This window comes from Phyllostomus hastatus, unplaced genomic scaffold, assembly GCF_019186645.2.
Source record: "Phyllostomus hastatus isolate PE091 unplaced genomic scaffold, TTU_PhHast_1.1 phas_scaffold_21, whole genome shotgun sequence".
NCBI classification, from domain to species: Eukaryota; Metazoa; Chordata; class Mammalia; order Chiroptera; family Phyllostomidae; genus Phyllostomus; species Phyllostomus hastatus.
This window is the reverse complement of record NW_025334017.1, coordinates 23,863,435-23,887,533: the sequence shown is the minus strand read 5'-3', so window position 1 is coordinate 23,887,533 and position 24,099 is coordinate 23,863,435. Positions and strand designations below refer to the sequence as shown.

The window sequence follows — 24,099 nt, the reverse complement described above, 5'->3', positions numbered from 1 at the left end:
AATGAAAATGAAAAAAGTATTATTTACAGCATTGGCTATTCCTATTGTATTTGAGCATTATAATTTTTTACAGGAAATAAAATGTGTAACTGCCACTAGCTAGCTATCTGCCCAGCTTTGCTGAGAATGTTACTGTAAACTGGTAATGGCTCAGGCACAACTTCCGCTCAGAATTTGTAGAATTTGTATACTTAGTTACTAGTGTATCTTAGATTTCAAGAGTGTTTTTAAAGTTCCTCACAATAAATTTATTTTATAGTGTAGTTGCTCTGCAGTTGAAACTGAAAGTTAGACTTTAATAGCTATGTGATAGTTTTAAAAACAGCTCAACGCACCCTTTTTTTTTTTTTAAACCTTGCTCAGCCCTACTTTTGAGGGCCCAAGGTACGTTTGGTACTTCTTCCTTGCAGCTGGTTGTAGACTACTACAGTCCTTTTAGACATTGAACAGATAAGGCTAGTTTTCACTCTGAATTCATTAGTAAGTGGAAGTTGGTTGTAAGACCGCAATTTATAAAGCAGGAGTCCACCAGATTTTTATTTAGCTATCTCGACTGTGTATCCCTCGACAGTGAGTGTTCATGTGTCTAGATGAAATCTGTAAAGTCTCTTTTGCACTGTCTTTTCGGCACTCACCCTTTTGTTGTTGTCTAAGAACGACGGCGGTCCACCCCAGCCCCCAAAGAGGAGGAGAAGGTGAACGAAGAGCAGTGGTCTCTTCGGGAAGTCGTTTTTGTGGAAGATGTTAAGAATGTTCCTGTTGGCAAGGTGTGTTCAGAACATCTAAGCGTTAATCTCTAACAGAACTGTAATGGTACTGGTTGTCCCAGATTTATGGTTGGTGAGTGTCCATCAGCTCCTCCGACAAAGGTGCTTTGTTTCTCACCCTCCATGACCTCTGTGAGTCCCACCCCTAATCTGATGCAGGTATCCCCTCTGTGCACGACAGATGAACAGGCGATTATCATGCCTCTTTGAGCATTTTTGCTATGTTGTTTTTTTAAAAAAATGCTATTGTGGAATAATTTTAGATTTGCAAAAAAGCTGCAAGGAGATAGATACATTACTTCTTTTTTTTTTTAAAGATTTTATTTATTTATTTCTAGAGAGGGAAGGGAGGGGGAGAGAGAGAGAGAGAGAGAGAGAGAGAGAGAGAGAGAAACATCAATGTGCGGTTGCTGGGGGTCATGGCCTGCAACCCAGGCATGTGCCCTAACTGGGAATTGAACCTGGACACATTGGTTCACAGCCCGCGCTCAATCCACTGAGCTATGCCAGCCAGGGCTCATTACTTCTTGATATAGCCCATTCTTTGGAACTAGGAGACAGTTCTAATGGAGGCCATCTTCCATAGCATTTAAACATCTCATTACTTTAAGTCACCTTTGACCTTCTCTTCCCTGCTCTGTGGAGAACATCTTACCTTCTAGGAAACCAAGTTAGTGGACTGTGTCAGCTGGAATGTCATTAATTTCACCTTTCTCTCCATGTAACACTTAAAACCAAAATGGATCTATCGTAGAATATTTTCAAAGTAAAGGTTTTCTTGGTTGCTCCTTAATTTCTGAAATGTGATGGTCTTTCATTTGTACTTAAAGGAAAGAGTAGACACACCACACACACTTAACAAAGATCTTTTTCATATTCTGTTACATTTGATTGTCAAAGTGGAACTGTATTTGGGGGCAGGTATTTTCTTCTGGCTCAAAATCAAAAGCAGTAAGTAGCAGAGGTGGGACTCAGGTATTCTGGGTTCAAGTCCTGTGCTTGTTTCCCTGTGCATTATTGACTGTATGTATACCTGTGTTGTGCAGTATGGTAGCCCCTAGCTGCATATGTGGCTAATTAGTTTTGGTAAAATTAAGTAACATTAAAGCCAGCTCCTCAGTCACATCAGCCCCTTTTCAAGCCACTAATGGCCATCATGTGGGACAATGGAACGTTACCCTCATTGCAAAATTTCTTTTGCATTGCCAGGCTCTAAACTATTAAAGAAGGATGATGTGAGGATTTTATGGATTATACTTAATTTTTTCAGTAGATTGCTAAACATCCGCAGACCGTAATCACTGGCTCTAGGGAATAGTTTTTCTCTAGAAAGTAAGCCTTGAATAATAGATAACAACAACAAAGTTTCGGTGGGTCTGTTTATGTTGATTTAATAAATTGGTGATGATTGAAGGAACACTCAAAAAGAATTAAATTCCTCAATGTTAAATTAATTCAATGAAAACCATTTGCTGTATTGATTTCACATACAGTATTAATATTTAGTATATTTACCTGTGTTTCTAGGTGCTAAAGGTGGATGGTGCCTATGTCGCTGTCAAGTTCCCAGGAACGTCCAGTAGCACAAACTGTCAGAGCAGCTCTGGGTCAGATGCAGACCCTTCTTCTCTCTTGCAGGACTGTAGGTTACTCAGAATCGATGAGCTGCAGGTGAGCGTGGAGGACTCGCTCGGCGGGAGGGTCTTGGGACTGCCTCCTTGAGGATGTTACAGAATTTGAGAGCAAAATTCCTTTTGTGTCATTTAGGTTGTCAAAACTGGTGGGACACCCAAAGTTCCTGACTGTTTCCAAAGGACTCCTAAAAAGCTTTGCATACCTGAAAAAACAGAAATATTAGCAGTGAATGTAGATTCTAAAGGTAAAGGTTCTTTAAGTTTTTCAACTGCCATACTCTGTGTCTCCTCAGCACTCACACAGTAATTGACAGATTAAAGTGGCTTGAGGCATCTGACACTTTCTGTTCCCTGCACGTAATGCGATAGAGTAACATGTATCTGTTGGAATTGATTTACAAATGTGGCCAGAGAAGTCAAAATTTGGTAGTATTTATCAGAGAGTACTAAAGACATATAGTAATTTATTTTTATATGTTTCTGAAGGTGTGCATGCTGTTTTGAAGACTGGAAATTGGGTACGGTACTGTATCTTTGATCTTGCTACAGGAAAAGCAGAACAGGAGAATAACTTCCCTACAAGCAGCATTGCTTTCCTTGGTCAGAATGAGAGGAGTGTAGCCATTTTCACTGCTGGACAGGTACAGAGGCGTTTTTTGCTTTTGAAAAGTGATATGACAACATTGTCATTTTCGTGAAGTAAATAGTTCTAATTTGCTTATTATTAACTAACGATTGAGGAATTTAGAATTTTCAGCACATTTGAATACTAGGTTTCCTACTCAGTCATTATTACTAACTAATATATATATGTATTCATATATATAAAACCAATTAAAAATAAATATGTAACTATTGTAAAAATTGGAGATACAGTTTTGATTGGTAAGCAAATTTTATTATTTCCTGTCTGTGTATAGGAGTCTCCTATTATTCTTCGAGATGGAAATGGTACAATCTATCCAATGGCCAAAGACTGCATGGGAGGAATAAGGGATCCTGATTGGCTTGATCTTCCACCCATTAGTAGCCTTGGAATGGGTGTACATTCTTTAGTAAATCTTCCTGCCAACTCAACAATCAAAAAGAAAGCTGCTATAATCATCATGGCTGTAGAGGTAATGTGACTTTTGAAACTACTTGGTATTTGAATTCACGAGACAACTGATGAGTCCAGTTGATAGATCGATCATTCATTGCCCCTTCCCTGCAGGAGCTAATAGTCTACTAGGACAAGAGAGATGAGTGAATCAGTGATTACATGTCATTCAAGTGTTTGAGGAGGGCACGCACAGTATGGGGATGGACACTGTGACTGTAGAAAAGGTTTCTCTGAGGAGGCAGTGCCCTGCACAGAGCTCAATCAGATAGGTGTCTCCTGGACACAAGGTGAAGGTGGGCCATGTTATCTCAGGCCTGGGAGAATTCGTACCTTTTGCCAGAACAAGAAGGTAGGGCTCACAAATATTAGTGAGTGGCACTGGTAAAGTCTGGAGAAAGGCAGTAGGTGTCTCACGTGCTAACCTAAGGGTTGTAGGAGTTCCCCTGAAAGCTAGGAGAAGGAATTTAAGCTGGCTTTCACAAGGAAGACTAGCAGTAGACAGAGAACAGAAGTTCAGAGACATAAAAAAGCTAATATAGTTATCCAGGTGAGAAACAAAGTAAGCTTGAACTCTGGGAAATGAGCAAGAGTGGGTAGATTTGAGAGCTGTGAAGAAAGTGGGAACTATAGAGTTTGAAAGCTTCTGATGTGAGTGTGGCCGATGTGGAGAGGAAACATAGAAGGGGAAACAGATGGGAAGAGGGAGGAGGAGGAGTTGCGTGTTGAATATGCTGCTGTTGAGGTCTTTGTAGGATGCCGAGGTAACACCATGGGAAGTTACTGAGCAGTTTGAGCAGAGGTTGACCTCAGTTGACTTAGAGAGGCTACACGCTGAGTACCAGGGGGATGGGGGAGGTAGGGAGGCCGATAGGCAGCTATTAAAATAATCTAAGTGGGAGGTGAGGGTGGCCTTGCCTGGGAGGTACAGTTATGAGTGAGAAGTGATGAGATTCTGGGTTGTGCCACATGTGCTTTAAGGTAGAGCCAACAGGATTTGCTTATGGCTAAATATAGGGTGTCAGATGGAGGAAACAGGAGGGCAGAAGGTTTTGGGAAAATGAAAGTGCCACCTACCGAGACGAAGGCTGGTTAGAGGTGGGGTGTGCCATCAGGAGTTTGGTTTCAGACGTGTTAGATTTAAGACGCCTGTAGGATATCCAGGAGGAGATGTGTGTCAAGTTCGGTGTAGAAGTCCAAAGACCAGAAGAGAGAGGGGACCAAGCTAGAGAAATACACTTAGGAGTTGTCAGTGTATGTTTGATAGTTAAAGGAATAATGATGAGGGATATTACCACGCTGAAGGAGAAGAGAAAAGGTCTAAGGACTCAGCTGGGAGCGGAGTCCCAGCACTTAGATGCCGGGAAGACGATGAGGATCCTGCAAGAGAGACGGAAAACTAGGAGGAGTGTGGTCTTGGTCTCTGCTTTTCCTGGCAGTTCCTGGCAGTTCCCACTGCTTGGAGTTGCTCCGAGTCTAGATGTTGTTGCCTTTTATTTATTATACAGGTTATGTTATCTTTTTTTACACCCAGCTGCCTCCACTCATTTATATTACTTTAAATGCTTGTGTAGGCATTTGATTCTGTGACCCCTGCACTTTGTCAGCATCTCAAGGGTAAAGATAAAATGTGTCCTTACCCCATGTGTAGGGGATAAAGTGTGTCATTTATCTTTGTATTGCAGTGACTAGGGCTTGGTGCATAGTGGACTTGCAAGAATTATTTTTTGTGAACTCTCCTTGCATTTTGCTATAAGAATAAGTAACAAATACAACATATAGTGATGCAGAATAACTTCTTGTGCTTGTAACAGAGTAAGTGTGGTATTGATACCCTCAGCTCTGAGAGCCTGTGTCCGGTCCAGCAGGTTGGCGATGGAAGTTCCTTGAAGAGTAGCTGCTCCTAGCAAAATTGCTTGAAGATGTTCTGTATCACAGCAGTGTGCAGCAGAACACCCTTATTTTCATTACCTTTAAAAGCAGTGTGCTTCTTGTTCTTTAGACAGACTTGGACATAGTTCCATACCAGCATGCTGATTAATGCACATATGTCACTTGACTCTGGCGAGGTTAGTTGTATGTGGCCCATCTGGTACTCTCGAACCGGAGATTGCAGTTTATGGGGTCACCTTAGAGTCGTAGTTCCACATTCAGATGGCCCCTCTCACGTGTGGCGGGTCCTGAACACAGTTTTTTTTGTCCCCCACCCCATCCTGCACTCTCTCCCTTCCCATGAGGTTGGGCGAAGGGATGGGGAGGTGGCAAGTTGTTCAGTTGCATCTTCTCTCTCTCCTTTGTATTTCCACACATTCTTTCCCCACCTGCTTTTTTCCGGCAGTTTCTAATTCTAGTTAAAATGAACAATATTACTTGTTTTCTGCAACGAATGCTTTATATTCATTCCATTAAATATCCCATAACTATAGTTTTATATTCTGAAAGAAGTTCATTTAAACTTTTCAGTATGTTCTTGCTGTGGTTTAGTACATTCTGTTATCTTATAAACAACAGAAATTTATTTCTCACATTTCTGGAAGCTGGAAGCCCAAGATTAAGGCCTGGGCAGACTTCGTGTATCGTGTGGGCCTGCTTTACCCTCATGTGGTGGGAGGAGGGAATTCTGTTTCCTTCAGGGGTGTGTGTGTGTGTGTGTGTGTGTGTGTGTGTGTGTGTGTTTTAAGATTTTATTTATTTATTTTTAGGGAAGGGAGGGAGCGAGAGAAACATCAATGTGCGGTTGCTGGGGGTCATGGCCTGCAACCCAGGCATGTATCCTGACTGGGAATCGAACCTGCGACACTCCTTCAGGTGTTTTTAAGTGCATTAATCGCACTCATGAGGGCTCCCCCTGGTGATCTGATCACCTCCCAAAGGTCCCAACTTCAAACACTGTCACATTGGGTTGGAGCATTTTGATTTTCAGCATTTGAATTTTGAGAAGGGGGTGAGGACACAAGTATTCAGTCTAGAGCAGGCTGTTCCTCAGGTAATGAATGATACATTCTGTGCTTTATCAGTACTACCATGTCTTTGATAATGAACTACATTCATTGTGGCCTCTGAGGAGGTCATTGCTTGTGTCATGATTTCTGGGAAGTTGAAAGTTTTGATTTTTAGGTACCACAGTGTGGTGCAGCCTTTAAGAGGGTGTGAGTGGGCTTGAAGTGGAAGGTATACCCTTTGCTTAATTGGTTAACAGTACTAATTAGGGTTCTAATTTGGTCATTGTTATATGTTTGGGGTGAGGCAAAGTAGGTCTACAGTTCATAATGCATTAATTAATAATGCAACCATTAATAAATAATAATAGAAGAATAAGCTGTGTTTTGCACCCTCACAACTGTAAACCAGTACTTTTGCCCCACCCTGTAGATAATGTGAACCAGGGGTTGGCAGAATGTTGCCTGTGGGCCAACTCCAGCTACTGCCATTACGCTGCACGTTGTACATTGGTGCTTTCCTGCGACAGCCTGAGTCAAGTTAACTGCAAAAGCTGAAAATATTTACCAGTTCTGTATAGAAAATGTACCCACTGTTTTCCATTCCTGTCAGTTGCGCACCCTATTTAAAGGGTACCCTTAAGTTCAGCTCCTTTTCCATCTACCTGAAATTGTCCTTATTTGCAGAGCTGATTGTATTATTTTGTTGGCCATGAGAAATTTTTGATGTGTGTAATGTTACTCAAATTTATTGAAGATATTTTCCCTAATTTGCTCACAGAAACAGACCTTAATGCAGCACATCCTCCGCTGTGACTATGAGGCCTGTCGACAGTATCTTATGAACCTAGAGCAAGCGGTTGTCTTGGAGCAGAACCTACAGGTGCTACAGACATTCATCAGCCACCGATGTGATGGAAATCGAAATATTTTGCATGCTTGTGTATCAGTGTGCTTTCCAACCAGCAATAAGGAAACTAAAGAAGAAGAGGGTGAGATTAAAAACTATATTGAAGTGTTTAGGAGTTTTAGACAATTTTGAAAGTATAACAACGATTGAAGGAAAGAAGTTAATCATTATGAAGAATTTATGGTACTTTGTTTCATAAAATCGAGGAGTTTTTACATTCTCAGAAGGTAAAAGTTAGTTTCCTCTTATTAGGATGAGCATATGACATAAGCAAGTAAAATTTTTATTGATGTGTTTTGTTGTTGAGTTCTATTCTCTATAATGTATATAAATTCTCTGTGTGATAATTAGTGACCTTTACTGATTTTATAATTGCAGGTGATTTTTTATTGCCATGAGAATGAATTATTTAGCAAGTGAAGGCAAGTTACATTAAGGCAATCTTAATCCCAGAATACAGAGGGAAAAGTAATCTAATGAGCTGTTAGATGTTTTTGGAAAAGTAGAGTTTTTGCTTTAAGGTTTTTCATTGGTGAATGAAGGGGGAAACTGAAAACCTAAAGTGCAGCTGTGTAATTCTTAATGTTTTTCCTTATTTTGAATTCTGCCAGTGATATTCTAGTAGCCACATTTTTGAATAGTGGTTTGAGTGAGTGGTATATAAACAAAGATTGAGGTATTGATATGTGGATCTTTTCCCTCCTTGGTAGTGAGAGCTGTATTTCATTCTACTTATGAATAACCACAGTTTTGATCTCTTGGGGGTTGAAACATAAGGCAGAATAAAGAAATAATTCATATATTAAAGTTCATAGTTCAGTCTAGGTTAGGCGTTTATTGCTCTAGGGAGGAAAATTTAAGTTATTAGTCATTTCTAGTGTATGAATCAGCATTAAAACACAAAGCAGTTAGCATTCAGTGGCTTGTACGTACCTGATCTCTTAGTTACTTTTGAAGTTTAAGTTGATCCTAATTTTTTCTCTTATGTTTCAGAAGCAGAGCGCTCTGAAAGAAATACATTTGCTGAAAGGCTCTCTGCTGTTGAGGCCATTGCAAATGCAATATCAGTTGTTTCAAGTAACGGCCCGGGTAATCGGGCTGGATCATCGAGTAGCCGAAGGTAATGTGATTTTTACCAGGAAAGCTTAATTGGCAAAAGAAAATCCAAGTACAGGAAAAGAAATGTATCTCTTACTTACCACATGCATGAATTGATGGGTCCTTTCATTTTGTTTTTGTTCCTCCCAGTAGCACCCTGGGAAAAACACCTGGTAATTCTATTCAGAATTTAAGCGTAGAACAACAGTAGGGCCTAGGATGCTTCAGAAATTTGTGATAATTTAAACAAGTAGTTCAGACTTGAGTCTTTGAATGTGGTTTAAATTGATCATTTTTGTTTCCTAGGAAGCTGTTTTCTTTAGTTGGAGAACAACTAATAACAGTAATTGAAAGAACTCAATCTTTTATTTTCAAATAGCTTGTTTAGGTCAATTTCTCAGATGTCTTAATGATCTGGGAGGCAGCGAAAGGCTGGTGTGTCTTAAGGGTGTTTGGTGTTACCGATTTTCAGGCTTCCTGAGTTTTGGGATGGGCAAAGCTAAGTAACACGTTAAAAATTATTACTAGGTGTTTGAGTAGGTGACCAGCACAGAGAATTCAGGATATAGTTGTTCTCCTGAAGAAAAAGCACACGTACATTAGACCCGACAGCCAGAGTTCTTGGACACTTGACAGACCGTGGACGGAAGCACTGCTCACTGTGCTGATGTGACGGTTGGAAAGCCTACCCAGAGTGGAGGGGTTTTTGCCTATTTTCTGTTCCATATTCAACTGTCCCTTTAAAAATGATTCCTCTAAAATTGGTACCAGGTTTCTAGCTTCCCAGGTTCAAAAACATCCTAAGGTGAGATTTATTAAACGCTATTCTTTGGGTGACCAAATTATAATTTAAAACAGTACAAAGACATTATATAGACTATACAAAATGGAAATGATGACCAATTTATTTGTTTAGGATTACACTGAGCAGACAAAGTATTTGATTAAAAATGGAAAGCAACTTAAATGCTTCATGAAGAAATTAGTGTCTGAATTATTTCAGGTATTTCATTTCCTCAGGGAGAATACAGGTGCAAATCAAGTTGGACTGTGATATGGTTGGTCCAATGCCAGTGCTGCCGGCATCTTTTTTTCATATAAGGATTATTTTGAAGGCAAAGACTAAAAGGAGCTTCAAGAGTGGGTGATGCGTTGCTCACAGAAATAATTTGCAGAGTAAGCTCCTTTGAGGCATTTGCCGAAGATTTCACTGCAGTGCTCTTACCCAGTTCAAACTCAGGGCTGCCGATTGAACAGATGAAAGCACAGGAGTCTTATTATCCACGCCGGGCAGTAGGAAGTCCACAGACTCTGCTTCACTGAAGTGAAACCCTCCTCTAGCCCACACTGGATTTTCTAGGCGATGCCCCTTGATGAGTATGCAGGCTGGGATTCATGAGCTGTAAGCTCAAAACTGATGCGATTTCAATGTTGACTGGAGTACTGTTAAATGCCTTCAAATGATGATTTGACTCAGAAGTTTTGTTATGTGACTCAATAGTTCCTGAGTACAAAGGGCAGATTTAGTGGAAAGCTTGATTGATGCATCTGATTGCAGGTGTATGTACTCTAGAGATTGTTAATCTGGAAGACACATGACCTTCGCTTTTTTGTCACAGTGGTATGTTTGAACATGACTGGATTCTAAGGCTTCTGTAGCATGGATATAACGTGCTTACAAAGAGGAAATTACATCATCCTTGAATTCTTCCATATTGTCAGAAAATACGATGACTTCCAGGCAAGCCTATACGAAGAAATGTCAAAACTCTGAACCTTAGCAGCCAAGGTGGTATCTTCTCAGTACTGTCCTCAGCCACTGAGGATACAGGTGAATCTTCATGAATTGTGTACAACATCTTGAAGAATAATTTTCTTTTTTTTTGTTTTTTGTTTTTGTTTTTAAAGAATCTGTATGAGGAGCTGGGCATTGTACTTAAAAATGTTTCCAAGACCTAATGAAGAAAAGAGGTTAAGGACAACTTTTTTTAATGACAAGGAATGGTCCCCTCATTTAATATTGAATTGTCTACACCACAACAACAAAGTTGGGAGTTTGCAAGTTCAAGATGAGACTATGGTCTCCATTTACCTTCACTTATTCTTAATCTACTCTAAGCTAGAGATTGGAGAGTAGTTCACATACATTTTGTTTGGCCTGTGCAATGTTAAATTTTTTTTTCTTTAAAATTTGAATGTCTTTAGATGAGCACGCGCACTGCTAGTTTGCCATTACTTCCTACTTCTTATACCTGACTGCCCTTTCCTCTACTTATTTTATCACCTGGGCCCAGAAGGCGTAGAGTTTGTGAACCTGGTGTAAGCCTTCTTGATGAGCCCAAAACTTGCATTTATTTTCAGGTTACTTGCAGTGCCTCCCAATTATAGCTGACTTTTTTTCTTTCTGTGTGTGGTTGAGTAAGATACGTTCAGGATGCTAAGGGTCTGTGTTGAGCCTAATTGAAATGGCATAGGAGCATCATAGTGTGGACAGTCACCCTGGTGTGTACTGTCACTGGTAAGGAGCCTGCCTTCTCCGTGGGTGATGTCTTCAGACAGAAATGTGACTTCAGCTGAAATAATCACTGTGCCCTGCTCCCCTCCCCATTTTAAAACTCTTAAGCTCAGATTTCCAAATTGGGAGAGAGAAGACATTGATAACGTAACAATTAACTATAGGTATTTTTAAATAGTGAATACTATAATAACTAAGATACTATTTGAGACACTAAAATTTATAGCAAAGTCTTCCAAAGAATGTTTCTGTTTCCAGAGGTACATCGTTATGCAAAAGCCTTGTAAAATAGACATTTCTTGAAAGTAGCCTCTAAATGAAATAGAAATTTCCTTATAAAATTGAAAACATATTGCTATGGAAAAACACAATTACTCTCAGATTAAATAATCATAATTAGAGATTCAAATATTAATAAAAATCTAAGTTACTTATTTGTAGATGTAATAATGCTCACCTGGTAAGGTGTTAGGTTTTTTACATCAGAAATGTCATATTTTAGGGATTAAACTTGAAAGGAAGAATGAAATCCCTTACATGTTGCCTGGCCCTTAAAATTGAATTTTTACTCTTTCATTTAGAAGCTCTGAAATTGTGTCTGAGTTGAAGGGATTAGTCTCATGCGCTCTCTTTTAATTGCTGTTAATTCTTACTGTATTAATTTTGTAGCTTTTGTAAGCTGTTATTTAGAGGTAATAGATTTTTGTGTAGGTAGTTACCAGTTCCCCTAACGAGGTCTGTGTTTATGAATATTTCTTTTTCTTTTAGTGATGTGCACACCTGTGCAGTATTTTTTTTAATAGCAGGAGAAAAAATATTATGCCCAGATATTAATCTAACAACACATTTTACAAGCTCCATTTTCCTTCATTAATTTACTTGGGATGCAAGATGTACTGTTAAAAAAACTTTTTGTATAAAAAATAAATCTAAATTGGTCTTTGTTTTGAAACTACTTATTCTGTGGATATTAGTTCAGTTGCTTTTGAGATCATAGAAAAGGGATTTAGTGGGCTAAACTAGTCTCTGCTAGTTTTGTGCTAATCAGTCTGTTCGCTGATGTCTATTACTAAACTTAATTCTTACTGATTATAAAGAGGACAGAAAAGTTTTTTGTTTCAATATTCAGCTGTCATTTGTCTTAACTGTATAAAATATTATTTTCTAAACTTCATCACAGCTTTTGTTCCCTGCGCTTAAGTTTGTGTGGGAGCTTAATACAGTGGCTTTAATGCTGACCTGGGTACTAGGAGCCCTCAGTTTCATTTTTATTCCTCACTGACTTATTCTGTGCTTCCAGAATTGGCATTTGTACTCACTGCCCTTGCCTGGACTATTTGCTTGTAGAACAAACTTTGATCTCAGATGAGAAGTTCTGTGCACCTTTTTCATTACGTTTGGTCACGGTAGTGAGTTTTGGTTTTGTCCGCGTTCTTCTAGTTTGAGACTGCGGGAAATGATGAGACGGTCGTTGAGAGCGGCTGGTTTGGGTAGACACGAAGCTGGAGCCTCGTCCAGTGACCATCAGGATCCAGTCTCACCCCCGATAGCGCCCCCTAGCTGGGTTCCTGACCCTCCTGCAATGGATCCTGGTAAGGTGTTTATTTAGTTTTTAACCAAAAGACAAGGTTATGAAAGAAAAGTAATTGAACATTTAATGGAATATTGAGAAATCTGAAATTTTAAAGTAGCCTAATATGTATTATAATGAATTTAATTATAAAGATTTGGTTTAAGGGGTTTGTAATTTAAAAATTAAAATTCTAGAAGCTCTTGTCAGGTATCTTCTATTGAAATGTTTCCGTACTGGTAAGGAGCTACCTAGTAATATGTCAAGACAAGTCAATAAATTACCCAGGAGATTCCTTCTCTTATAGTTAGGGAAAGAAGTGCACACTCAAACCTCTGTCCGATTTGTCGTTTGGCTTGTGCAGAAGAGCCATAAGGCCAGTTAAAAGAGCGTGTTAGGGCTGTGTTGCCTGTAATGATATACATCCTGCTGTTCTGTTTACTGAAAGATGGTGACATTGATTTTATCCTGGCCCCTGCTGTGGGATCTCTTACCACAGCAGCCACTGGCACCGGTCAAGGACCAAGCACCTCCACCATTCCAGGTGAGAATCTCTCATATCTTGTTTGCTTATTAGGCTTTTGGAAAAGAACTCCCTTCAGAAATAAGTTTTACAGGTCCACGCTTTATCTCAAGGTGACTTTCCTTGGCTTGAAAAGCATCTAATTTTCTTCCCTACATCAGTGAAATTTTGGTGTACATGTATATACATTTCATCAGTTGATACTTGTAAAATACGTTAAAATTATCTTTCATAAAGTGACCAATTTATTACTAATACTAGATATTTTTCTGGTGGTTCATTTAATAGATTTAGTATGTTATTTCAGAATATTCTTTTACTCTGTCTTGTTTACTCTTGTTTTGTTACCAAGTGGCTCTGCTTAATTACAGGTCCTTCCACAGAGCCATCTGTAGTGGAATCCAAGGATCGAAAGGCCAATGCTCATTTCATATTGAAATTGTTATGTGACAGTGTTGTTCTGCAGCCCTATCTACGGGAACTCCTCTCTGCTAAGTAAGAAGTTTAGTATGCTTTTGATAAGATCATTTAGCTTAGCTCCTTTTAAGCTGATCTTCTTGTAGTGTGTGACAGTTACCTTATGTGAATTTAAAATAATTTATCAGAATCCAGAATTGTATTTCCTCTGTTACTATGCTCTCTTCAGTGGAAAATGCCTTCTCCATAAAATATAGTGCACACTAAATGAATATAAAATGATTTTACGTTAGTTTGATCCGAGTGTGTATATGTTAAAAAGATCACAGTGCTTTATTATTCTCAAATGTGAATCCACAAATTAGTTCTATCACTGTCACCTGGAGAACTTTAAAAATTATACAGATTCTCTCCCAAGCTCTACACCAGAAGCCTGACTCCATAGGTCTGGGATGGGGCCTGGAACCTGTATTTTAAAACTGTGCAGGTGGTTCCGATGGTTTCTTTGGAGATCTTTTTGGCTCATAGACTGCATTGTGAGATTGTGCAGAGTTTTCAAATAAGTATTCTGGGGTAAATGCTCATTAACCATTAATAGATTATATCCCTGCTTTAAGCATGATTGTTTATCTTTTTTTACAAATTCTTAACAATAAACATTTTAATAACAGCTGGCCATTATCGGCACCAAATGCTACTTGCATTAACTCTTCTAATTCTACCAATAACCATCTGGAATAGGTGATATTATTCCCATTTTACGTTGGAAAACACAGAGGTTAATTAATTTGCCCAGGGTTACAAAACTGGGGAGTGGCACAGCTGGAATCCCAACGCTGGTCTGTCTCTTGCTGCCAGAACTGAGACGTTAGTTTGGGGTAGGAGGGACCCACACATATTTTGGAATAAACAGAAGGGAGTATTCTGTAGTAGGTAGCTTTATGAAGATGAAGTTTGAGTAGGATCATGAGGAGTGGATAAGGGAGAAGAGTGAGCAACAACATGGAAATGGAGAAGTATAAATGTTTTAAGAAACGGTAATTCATCCAATTGAAAATGGATGGTCAGAGGAGAACAGTAGCCAGTAAATCTGAAAAGTTAGATTAAAGCCACCACTTTGGCCTCTATTCTTTGGGTTTGAATCTCCTGAATAGTGACTTTGTTTAGACTGTAGTAGTATCGAAGTGGGGTTATAAGGATAATGGTGTGATGGTGATATGAAAAAAAGATTAAACTAGGCAAGAGTAGAGACTAGAGTTGAGGCTATGTTTTATATGCCTACTTACAATAAACTGAACTAATGAGTTGTTGAAATGGAAAAGATTAGATGCAAAGTAAAAAAAATTGGTTTAGAAGGAAGATTTCATAAGAATCCAATTTTTTTGTCTTAGTTACAAGGGACAGTGATATTGGTGGCTGACATAGAGGAGGCAGGAAGAGAGCAGATTTGGGGAGAAAGACGATGTTAGTGGTTAGGTGTGTTGAATGTGAGGGAGCCCTGGGAAATCCCAAGTAGGTTTATCAAGTAAGCAAGTATAGATGTCGGTACTACCCTCATAGAAGTGGTAGTTGCTATGGTGGATGAGAGAGGGAGGCACAGGTGGGTGGGGTTGGAATCCCTCCTTGGAAATTCCAGGAGGGATTAGAAATTTGGTAAAGAGCACTGAAGGTGTGTGTTTAAGAGAAAATGCATAATAATACTAGGTAATATTTATTGAGTACATATTATTTCACCAGCATTGTGCTAAAAGCTTTTTAAGTAATTATTTAATCCTCATCAAAGCCACATGAATAGAGCCCATTCCTGTCCTCATGTTTAAAAAGTATTAGTTTGACTCCAGAGCCCTTGCTGGTCTATATAGTCACTAAAGGCTAAGAAGGGGAAATAAGGAGATAAGGAGTCAACAGAGGTGGTTTTCTTTCTTAAATGAGATAAAATGAGAATAGAAAATAACCATCAGTGATTTTCAAATGAGTGATGGGACATTATTTAACAAAACGTAACTAGCCCTGGCTTGTGTGGCTCAGTGGATTGGGTGCCAGCCTGTGAATCAAAGGGTCACCGGTTAGATTCCCAGTCAGGGGGCACGTGCCTGGCTTACAGGCCAGTCTCAGTAGGGGGCATATGAGAGGCAACCACACGTTGCTGTTTCCCTCCCTCTCTTCCTCCCTCCCTTCCCCTCTCTCTAAAAATAAATAATTAAAAAAAAAGTAACTAGTTTTTGTTTTATCGTGAACATGTATTTCTTTTATAATCAGTAAGGAAATGTAACTGATAATTAATATTTTCATGTATAATTTTTATGACTTTAGGGATGCAAGAGGGATGACCCCATTCATGTCAGCGGTGAGTGGCCGAGCTTATCCTGCTGCCATCACCATCCTAGAAACAGCCCAGAAGATTGCCAAAGGTAATGGGTGCCAAGCCCCAAATGAGTTGCTTATTTTTTAACTTGAGCAGATTCTGTTCTGTGCACATAACACCACAATTATTCAAACTTTATTTCTGTATATGGAAATTATGGTTGATTAGAAACTATCAGGATAATTATTTTGTGTATATGTTTGTGTGTAAAATTTCAAGTGTATTATATCTTCTAACTTTGCATCAAAAAGCAGCTGGTATAAATTTCTTAAATTTCAAAAAGTTTCCATAATGTACAGTGTAAGAACCTGTCTTTTGAAAATAAAAATGGATTATTGATAAAAGCTGCCAGTAGTTAAAACGATGGTAGTAATAAAATTTTATAGATATCTTGCTCTTTGTTTTAATTTGGAATTCATGCTTAATGGAAAGAATTAAGGAATATCAATTCCTATCATCCATTCTTTAAAAGATTAAAGTAGTTATCCTCTTTAAAATACTGGTTATAAATAGTTGATGTGATTGTCTATACGTTGTTCAAGAGAGCCAGGCCTTGAATCCTGACTGCATAGTTCAGAGCTAAGGACTGGGTGGCTGATGTGTGGTGCGTTCGTACTGTCCTCTTATGTGGTCATGATAGCATTATATTTTGCTTTACTTTGCACCAGAATTGGCTGGATTTACTTGCATGGTGACTTTGTTCATCAATTTTTTAAATTAACATATGGTAGTTTCTGATTTATACTCTGTAAATGTTAGAGCTTTTCCATTTGAGGAAAGTAGAGGATGGCTGTGATTAAATCCTTTCTTTAATATTTTTAGCTGAAGTGTCCTCCAGTGAGAAAGAGGAAGACGTATTTATGGGAATGGTTTGCCCATCAGGCACCAACCCTGATGATTCCCCTTTGTACGTCTTGTGTTGTAACGACACCTGCAGTTTCACGTGGACCGGAGCCGAGCACATTAACCAGGTCAGCTGCTTCGCACTTCCTTGCATTTATGCCAGCTTCAGTGTTCTTTTCCCCGTGACCGTCGCTAGAGTTATGGTTTGTAGCTCGGGGTTGCAAGTCTAATATTTCATGTTATTCTGAGAGTTATAAACTTCTCAAAAGAAAATTAGTTTTTATTGAAGTCTGAAGTAAATGAGGCAGAGGAGTTGAGTCTTAATTATGGAATATCATGAAAATTAGAAATCCTGACTAGGTAATATAATCCAATCTACAGCTCTTGATATAAATTTTATAACTATACTCCTTTTTTTCTGGATGATGTAAATTAATTTTGCCCTACTGGGAATACCCGATTTGCCTTTGTCTGTCTGATGTCGTTGAGTGTGTATTCGATGTCCCTTTCTATGACTTTGTTTCCAGAGCACATTAATTTTGCTCTGCTGTAATTGTGATTGAATTGTTGTAGAAAATACCAGAAATAATTATTATGCTGAGGCATACATATCACTTTTTAAGTATGCTCTTTTAATTTAGGATATTTTTGAGTGTCGAACTTGCGGCTTGCTGGAGTCTCTCTGTTGTTGCACAGAGTGTGCAAGGGTTTGTCATAAAGGCCACGATTGCAAGTGAGTACAGTCTCGTTTACTCTAATATTACAAACTGTTTGGGTTCCTGTTTCTGCGTGGAAATAATTTATACCAAGTCATATTTTGTTCCATGATTTAGAAAGCAGAGGTTTTTATCAACTTGCCCTCTTTAAGCCAGTTTATATGTTAAAACATGGTTCTTGATTTAAAGTGTCCTTTGAGATAAATGTTTGTTCTTTAAATAAAAGTAGGCTAATATGCCCAGGAAACGTGATCATACTTTGTGAGTAGGATCGGATTAATCTTTTGAGATTCAGCTACAGGATGGTTTTGTCTGTATGCTCCAGCCAAAGACTTAGGTCGCCTGTAGCAGGGTTTAAGTAGCAGGAAATCACATTAAGAGAATCACAGTGAATGTTTGGCCTGTGCTTCATTTACATCATAAATTAAATATAATAACCTTTCAGTTCAGCAGTATATTTACCATGACTAGTTTGTTGTCACAGGTTTAAGAAGCAGTAACATACCCTAGCACTAACATTCACCATGTGCCTCAGAGTCTCATAGGGACATAGGCTGTAATTGCTGCAGGTGCCTAGGTAATTGTAGTTGAGAGAAATGGTTTATAAAAACCGTCTGTTCTGTTTTAAAATAAATAATTATGTGGGACAGGCGGAAAATTATTATAAGTACTATATTGATACTTATGATTTTCATTTAAAAGAATTTTGGCTGTTTGTCTTATTTTAAACATCTAAAAGTGATGGTCTTCATTTATTCATTGCTTGCTAAGTACACTCACTATGTGAGTGGCTATGGTGATGGTAGGCAGGATTGTCCCTGTCCTCACAGCGTTGACAGTCCTGTCAGAGGACACAAGCAAGAGACATCTGCCCATAAGGGTTTGGGGGTTCATTAGATGTACGTACATAGGAAGGTCACTTAAACTGAGTTGGGGCTGTGGGGAAATAGGGAAGGCATTCCGGGGAAGTGACTATACCCAAGTCAGTTATAACACACCCCTTCTCAGGAGAGTTTCGTGGTGCTTTATAGACTTCATACCACTGAGTAATCCTCCTTGTTACTTGTATGTTAAAAGTCTCACTTTGCATTTCAAAATTAACAAGGCTTTTGTTTGGTTTCAGTGAGTTATGCCTCTATAATTTCAATATAGACCTTCGTCTTTTTAAAAAAGTTTTTGTACTTGTGTGTGAATTCTTTTTAGACTCAAACGGACATCACCGACAGCCTACTGTGATTGTTGGGAGAAATGTAAATGTAAAACTCTAATTGCTGGACAGAAATCTGCTCGCCTGGATCTGCTTTACCGCCTGCTCACTGCTACTAATCTGGTCACCCTGCCAAACAGCAGGCAAGTGGGCTTTTTAAGGACGTAAATTAGGTTGAAAAAGCACAGCACACCCAAGTAGTATCTCCCCACCCCGCCCCAGCACACACTTAACCCTCACAGCAGTGCTCTGTTTTGCAGGGGAGAGCACCTCTTACTCTTCTTAGTACAGACGGTCGCCAGGCAGACGGTGGAGCACTGCCAGTACAGACCTCCTCGAATCAGGGAGGATCGTAACCGAAAAACGGCCAATCCCGAAGGTGAGTACATTTTTATACAGTTATGACACATATGAAAAGCAGATGTTTATTTTTGTCTTACCCACAATTTCTTTTTCTCTTTAGATTCAGATATGCCTGATCATGATTTAGAGCCCCCAAGGTTTGCCCAGCTTGCGCTAGAGCGTGTTCTGCAGGACTGGAATGCGTTAAAGTCTATGATTATGTTTGGGTCACAGGAGAACAAAGACCCGTATGTATTCATTACTTTTATTTATTTATTTATTTATTTATTTATTTTATTTTTAAAAGATTTTATTTATTTATTTTCAGAGAGGGAAGGGAGGGAGAAAGAGAGAGAGAGAGAAACATCAATGTGTGGTTGCTGGGGGCCGTGGCCTGCAACCCAGGCATGTGCCCTGACTGGGAATTGAACTTGCAATGCTTTGGTTTGCAGCCCGCGCTCAGTCCACTGAGCTATGCCAGCCAGGGCATATTCATTACTTTTTTTTAAGGTTCATGTATTTCCCATATTAGTGTAGGTGATCACAGTGCATTCTGTCTTTCCTTCCCCACCCAGCCTGAGTGCCAGCAGTAGGATAGGCCATCTTTTGCCAGAAGAGCAAGTGTACCTCAACCAGCAAAGTGGCACAATTCGGCTGGACTGCTTCACTCACTGTCTTATAGTCAAGTGTACAGCAGACATCTTGGTAAGTCCTTTGAACGGTTATTTACAAGCACATGAAAAGGATGTTTCCCTACACTTCAACTAGTTAAAACTCAGAAGTACTCATAGCTCTGATTAAGCAGTACATTAAGGGGAATGGAATTTGGGGGGTGGTTTCAATATCTCAGTTAATAGCAGAAGCTCCTTTCATTCTAAATGAATTCCTAAAATGTGTGAAAAACACAACAGTATAAAAATGTTGAGAGAATTGTACAAAATTAATAGTAACTCAGCGCAAACTCTTAAGAACTCCTTTTTTGCTGTGGAATTAGAAAAGAATATAAAGCACAAAACCCATTGCTGGTGAGGTTATGGTAAAAAGAGCACTTGTGCTGTGGGATGGCGTGGCTTTTGGTCTTCTTTTGGGCAACAGCTTAGCAATGTCAAGAGCCATAAAAGTATCACTGCCCTCAGAACTTGTCCTAAGGGAATAATTTATGATATGAGAGAGAAAATCATGTCACAGAACAATATAAAAAATGGAAGTATTTTATGGACCCAATAATGGTGGACTGATAAATCAAATTACAGTTAATCTACTTACTGAAATGTAGCAATTTAAAAATAAGGGTTATTTTAAGTAACATTTAAAAAAAACCCAGAAAACATGAAATTGGGTCTTCTCTGTAATTAATACCTATATGATAGACCACGCATAGAAATGAGGCTAGAAAGTAATAATGGCTAAGTGAGAGGGATGGGATTATGGATTTATTAATGTAAATACTTGAGTTTACTTCGCTGTTTCAGTAAGCACCCTGTAATAAGTGAAACATCTTCCTCAGACTTGACATATTTGTATTCTTTTAAGTATTAATTGCTGTGCATAGGATTATGAGACTGAAAACAAGAAATCAGACATTTGAGACTGAAAAGGTGTTAGAACTTTTTATTTCATGAATGTCTAAACATCTTTTAAGGTATGTCAACATTAATAGACTGATTATAATTTTTTAAAGCTTCTAGATACTCTACTAGGTACCTTAGTGAAAGAACTCCAAAACAAATACACGCCTGGGCGTCGGGAAGAGGCCATCGCTGTGACAATGAGGTTTTTGCGTTCAGTGGCAAGAGTTTTTGTCATTCTTAGTGTGGAAATGGCTTCATCCAAAAAGAAAAAGTAAGGCATTCTTTTTGTGACTTACATAGTGTTCTGCATAAATTTTTTGTGAAAAAGATAACACTGTGTATGAAAGGATTCATAAAAGATTCCAATGTTGTCCTTTTTGCTTCAGCAACTTTATTCCGCAGCCAATTGGGAAGTGCAAGCGAGTGTTCCAGGCACTGCTGCCGTACGCTGTGGAGGAGCTGTGCAACGTGGCGGAGTCGCTGATCGTCCCCGTCAGGATGGGGATCGCACGCCCCACTGCGCCGTTCACGCTGGCCAGCACTAGCATCGACGCCATGCAGGGCAGTGAGGAGTTGTTTTCAGTGGAACCCCTGCCGCCACGACCGTCATCTGACCAATCTAGCAGGTAGATTTCTATCTGATAATAGAAGCTAATTAATTCTTGCTCTGGAAATGTCATGTTTGGCGTACCAGAACCTTTCCATAAACATTTAGCTGATGTACATGATCATTTGTATAACAAATAGTAAAGGTTTAACTTTGGAACATATGAAGGCACTTTAAAAATTATGCATGTGTCTCCACATTTAACAGACGTACAGTTGTGGGTTTTGTTTTTGGTTTGGAAAGGCACTGTTTTTATTATGCCAATGAAGTAATCTGATGAGAAAGGGTACTTAAGACTTTCACAGATGACATTACTTTCTGTTCTTTCTTCCCTTTAAATGATAACTACTGGAAGGTCAAGTTGAAGAAGGAAAAAATAGAACTTTCTCTGTGTCCAAAGGCTAGTGGGGCAAATTATATATAATCTAAATAACAGTCAGAATGATGAGTTTTAAATATTCTCTAAAACAGCCATATTAACTACAATAGGGCTAAAACAACTCAGTAATAAGGTGTTTCTAGTTAACAGTTATTTAAATTTCATTCATCTTTTCCTATTTTTTATCCTCACCCGAGGACATGCTTATTGATTTTAGAGGGGTGGGGAAGGGAGGGAGAGGAAGGGAGAGGAACATGATGGGGGGGGGAGAGAAAGAGAGAGAAGCACTGATTGGATACCTTTTGTACACACCCCAACTGGGGAGCAAACCTGCAGCCCAGTTACACATTCCGGCTGAAATCGAACCTGCAACCTTTCTTTTGGTTTACTAGACGACACTCCAACCAACTGAGCCACATCAGCCAGGGCCAGCTTTTCCATTTATTTGATAGTTTCCATCACTAGACTGTAAGCTCATTGAGTCAGAATGTTTGGAACCTAAAAGTAAATGTTGTAGTGTATTTTATTTAGCACAGTGCTTCTCAGACTTTAATGTACATGAAAATCACTTGGGGTTTTGTTTAAATGCAGAGGCTGACTCTGGAGGTCTAGGTGGGGCCTGAGATTCTGTATTTCTTATGAACTGTCAGGTAATTCCGAAGCTGCTGGTTTAGCAGCCACACTTTGGAGTTGCAAGGCTCTAGAGATATGTTTTTTAATAATTGAAAAACCTTTTTTCCATCACCATTTGTCCTGCCCCCCATACCCTCTTCCACCTCCCCACCCCCGCAGTTACCACACTGTTGTCCGTGTCCATGCGTTCTTTCTCTCTAAGGCTCTAGAGCTCTTTAGAAAAATACTTGTTTATTTTATTTGGTTTTCTCGAGTCTGGTTTTCTTACTGTATGTGTGTGTTACAGTGTGTTTATAAAGATCTTTAAGACCTTAAAGACCCTTCTTCCTCTTCTGGACATCTGTGTGTTACTAAGAATGGCCTGCTTTAGTATTTGGACAGTTGCCAAGTCTCAGTCCCTGAATTCCGTCGGGGGTGAGGTTGAGTATCTGCTCTCTCACTGTTCGTATTACTCCGTATGCCAGAGTATGTGCCCCAGCTCTTCCTTCGCTGTCAGGTCCATAGGGCACCCTGGACTCTGAATCCAGGTTCATGTCAAAGCTCTCCCATGGCAGCCTGGTCAGCTGACACACTTCTAGGATTTGCTGAAAACTGTTAGAAATCAGGCTATACATTCTCAGACTTGCCAGATACACCCTATGTCCAAAGGTTCTGCTAGTGAAATCCGTCTGGACTCCTGTGATGCTCCTGATTCTTACGCCTTGCAAGGAACCCCCAGTTACTTACATGGTATTTCCTTGTTAATTCTTTGTGCCCTTCCCTTGGTTTTATTTCAGAACATAAAATTTTAAACAGATTTTGGTATCATCTCATCTCAAAAGAGTATCTATGAGCCTGTTGTTACTAAGTTTTTTTTTAAAAATCCTCAATGGAGGAATTTTTTTTTATTGTTTTTGAGACGGGAAAAGGGAGCAGTGGTGAGAGAGAAAGAAACATTGATGTGAGAGAGAAACATTGACTGGTTTCCCTTCTCATACACACCCCAACCAGGGATGGAACCCACAGCCTGGGTATGTGCTGGGACCGGGAATCAAACCCACACCCTTCAATCCTCTGGGCAACAAACACTCCAGTCAGTTGAGCCACACCAGCCAGGGCCTACTGAGTTTTAACATTTTTCACCTTGTCCTGCTTCTTAGTTTCTGTATTACAGTGTTGTGCACTCCTAAGCTCTCCTCTTTACTCCATTTCCCCTTGGTGTCCTCTTAGGCCAGTCTCTCATGTCTTTCCAGAAGGAGACCTCACTTCATAATCGACAGATAGCAGTGCTGATGCTTCAGACTGCTGCTGTAATACAGAAGTCTCTGATTAGGATACAGTACAGTTAGTCCTTCATGTGGGGTGTATTGGACCAATGTTCCAAGCATGTTTTAAATAAAACATAAACACTTGACCAGTGTCTGGGATTTCTCTTGTGTTGAATGATAAATGGTGTTTGTCACTCCATGGAGTATAAATTCTCAAGTTTACTAGTTTTGCTTTTTCTGTTTTTTCTTCCCATCTTTTAAAATTCTTGTGTGCTTATTAAATAACCTGTGTCTATCTCTGTGCCTCATATAATTGTTCCTGAGATGTTGGCATGAACTAGGAACTTTCCTAAGTATTACAGGTGTTTACCTGTCTGAGTCTTCCCAATAACCGACAGATACCACAATCTAATTGTAAAATTGAGGAAACTGAGGCTCAGGTAGGTTAGGTAACAAGGCCCCACGGCTGTTGAAGTTTAGAGATATTTAGAAATCTAGACAGGTCTTTTCCTTTCCCCTGTTAAACTAGGCAGAGAGTTAGACGGCAGAGTAGAGAGAAATCGCTGCCTGGTGTGTAGGGAGAGAGTCGAGGCACCGGATTAGCCAGCACTGAAGCCTGCGCCCCCCGTGGCACCAATGGCAGCCCCAGACGTGCCTGAGCGCGGACGCGTAGTTAGAAGTCCTCTGAGGAGGCCTGTTTCCTGTCTCTTCACCCAG

General features: G+C 39.5%; 1 protein-coding gene across 6 annotated transcripts in view; it reads left to right on the top strand.

Moving 5' to 3' along the window:
• Positions 1-24,099, top strand: part of UBR5 (ubiquitin protein ligase E3 component n-recognin 5) — a 124,287-nt gene that overhangs the window by 66,718 nt on the left and 33,470 nt on the right. For 4 of the 6 annotated variants that reach the window (XM_045860999.1, XM_045860998.1, XM_045860997.1 and 1 more), the window contains exons 16-34: positions 655-767; positions 2,295-2,438; positions 2,535-2,646; positions 2,888-3,042; positions 3,322-3,519; positions 7,221-7,431; positions 8,343-8,469; positions 12,403-12,554; positions 12,981-13,076; positions 13,427-13,550; positions 15,786-15,883; positions 16,660-16,808; positions 17,322-17,413; positions 18,600-18,746; positions 18,864-18,982; positions 19,067-19,193; positions 19,521-19,650; positions 20,627-20,787; positions 20,903-21,142. In XM_045860999.1, the coding sequence (XP_045716955.1) occupies positions 655-767; positions 2,295-2,438; positions 2,535-2,646; positions 2,888-3,042; positions 3,322-3,519; positions 7,221-7,431; positions 8,343-8,469; positions 12,403-12,554; positions 12,981-13,076; positions 13,427-13,550; positions 15,786-15,883; positions 16,660-16,808; positions 17,322-17,413; positions 18,600-18,746; positions 18,864-18,982; positions 19,067-19,193; positions 19,521-19,650; positions 20,627-20,787; positions 20,903-21,142 (2,695 nt within the window). The remainder of the gene's footprint in view (positions 1-654; positions 768-2,294; positions 2,439-2,534; positions 2,647-2,887; positions 3,043-3,321; positions 3,520-7,220; positions 7,432-8,342; positions 8,470-12,402; positions 12,555-12,980; positions 13,077-13,426; positions 13,551-15,785; positions 15,884-16,659; positions 16,809-17,321; positions 17,414-18,599; positions 18,747-18,863; positions 18,983-19,066; positions 19,194-19,520; positions 19,651-20,626; positions 20,788-20,902; positions 21,143-24,099) is intronic. The other 2 variants (XM_045860996.1, XM_045861000.1) reach the window with 2 other exon arrangements.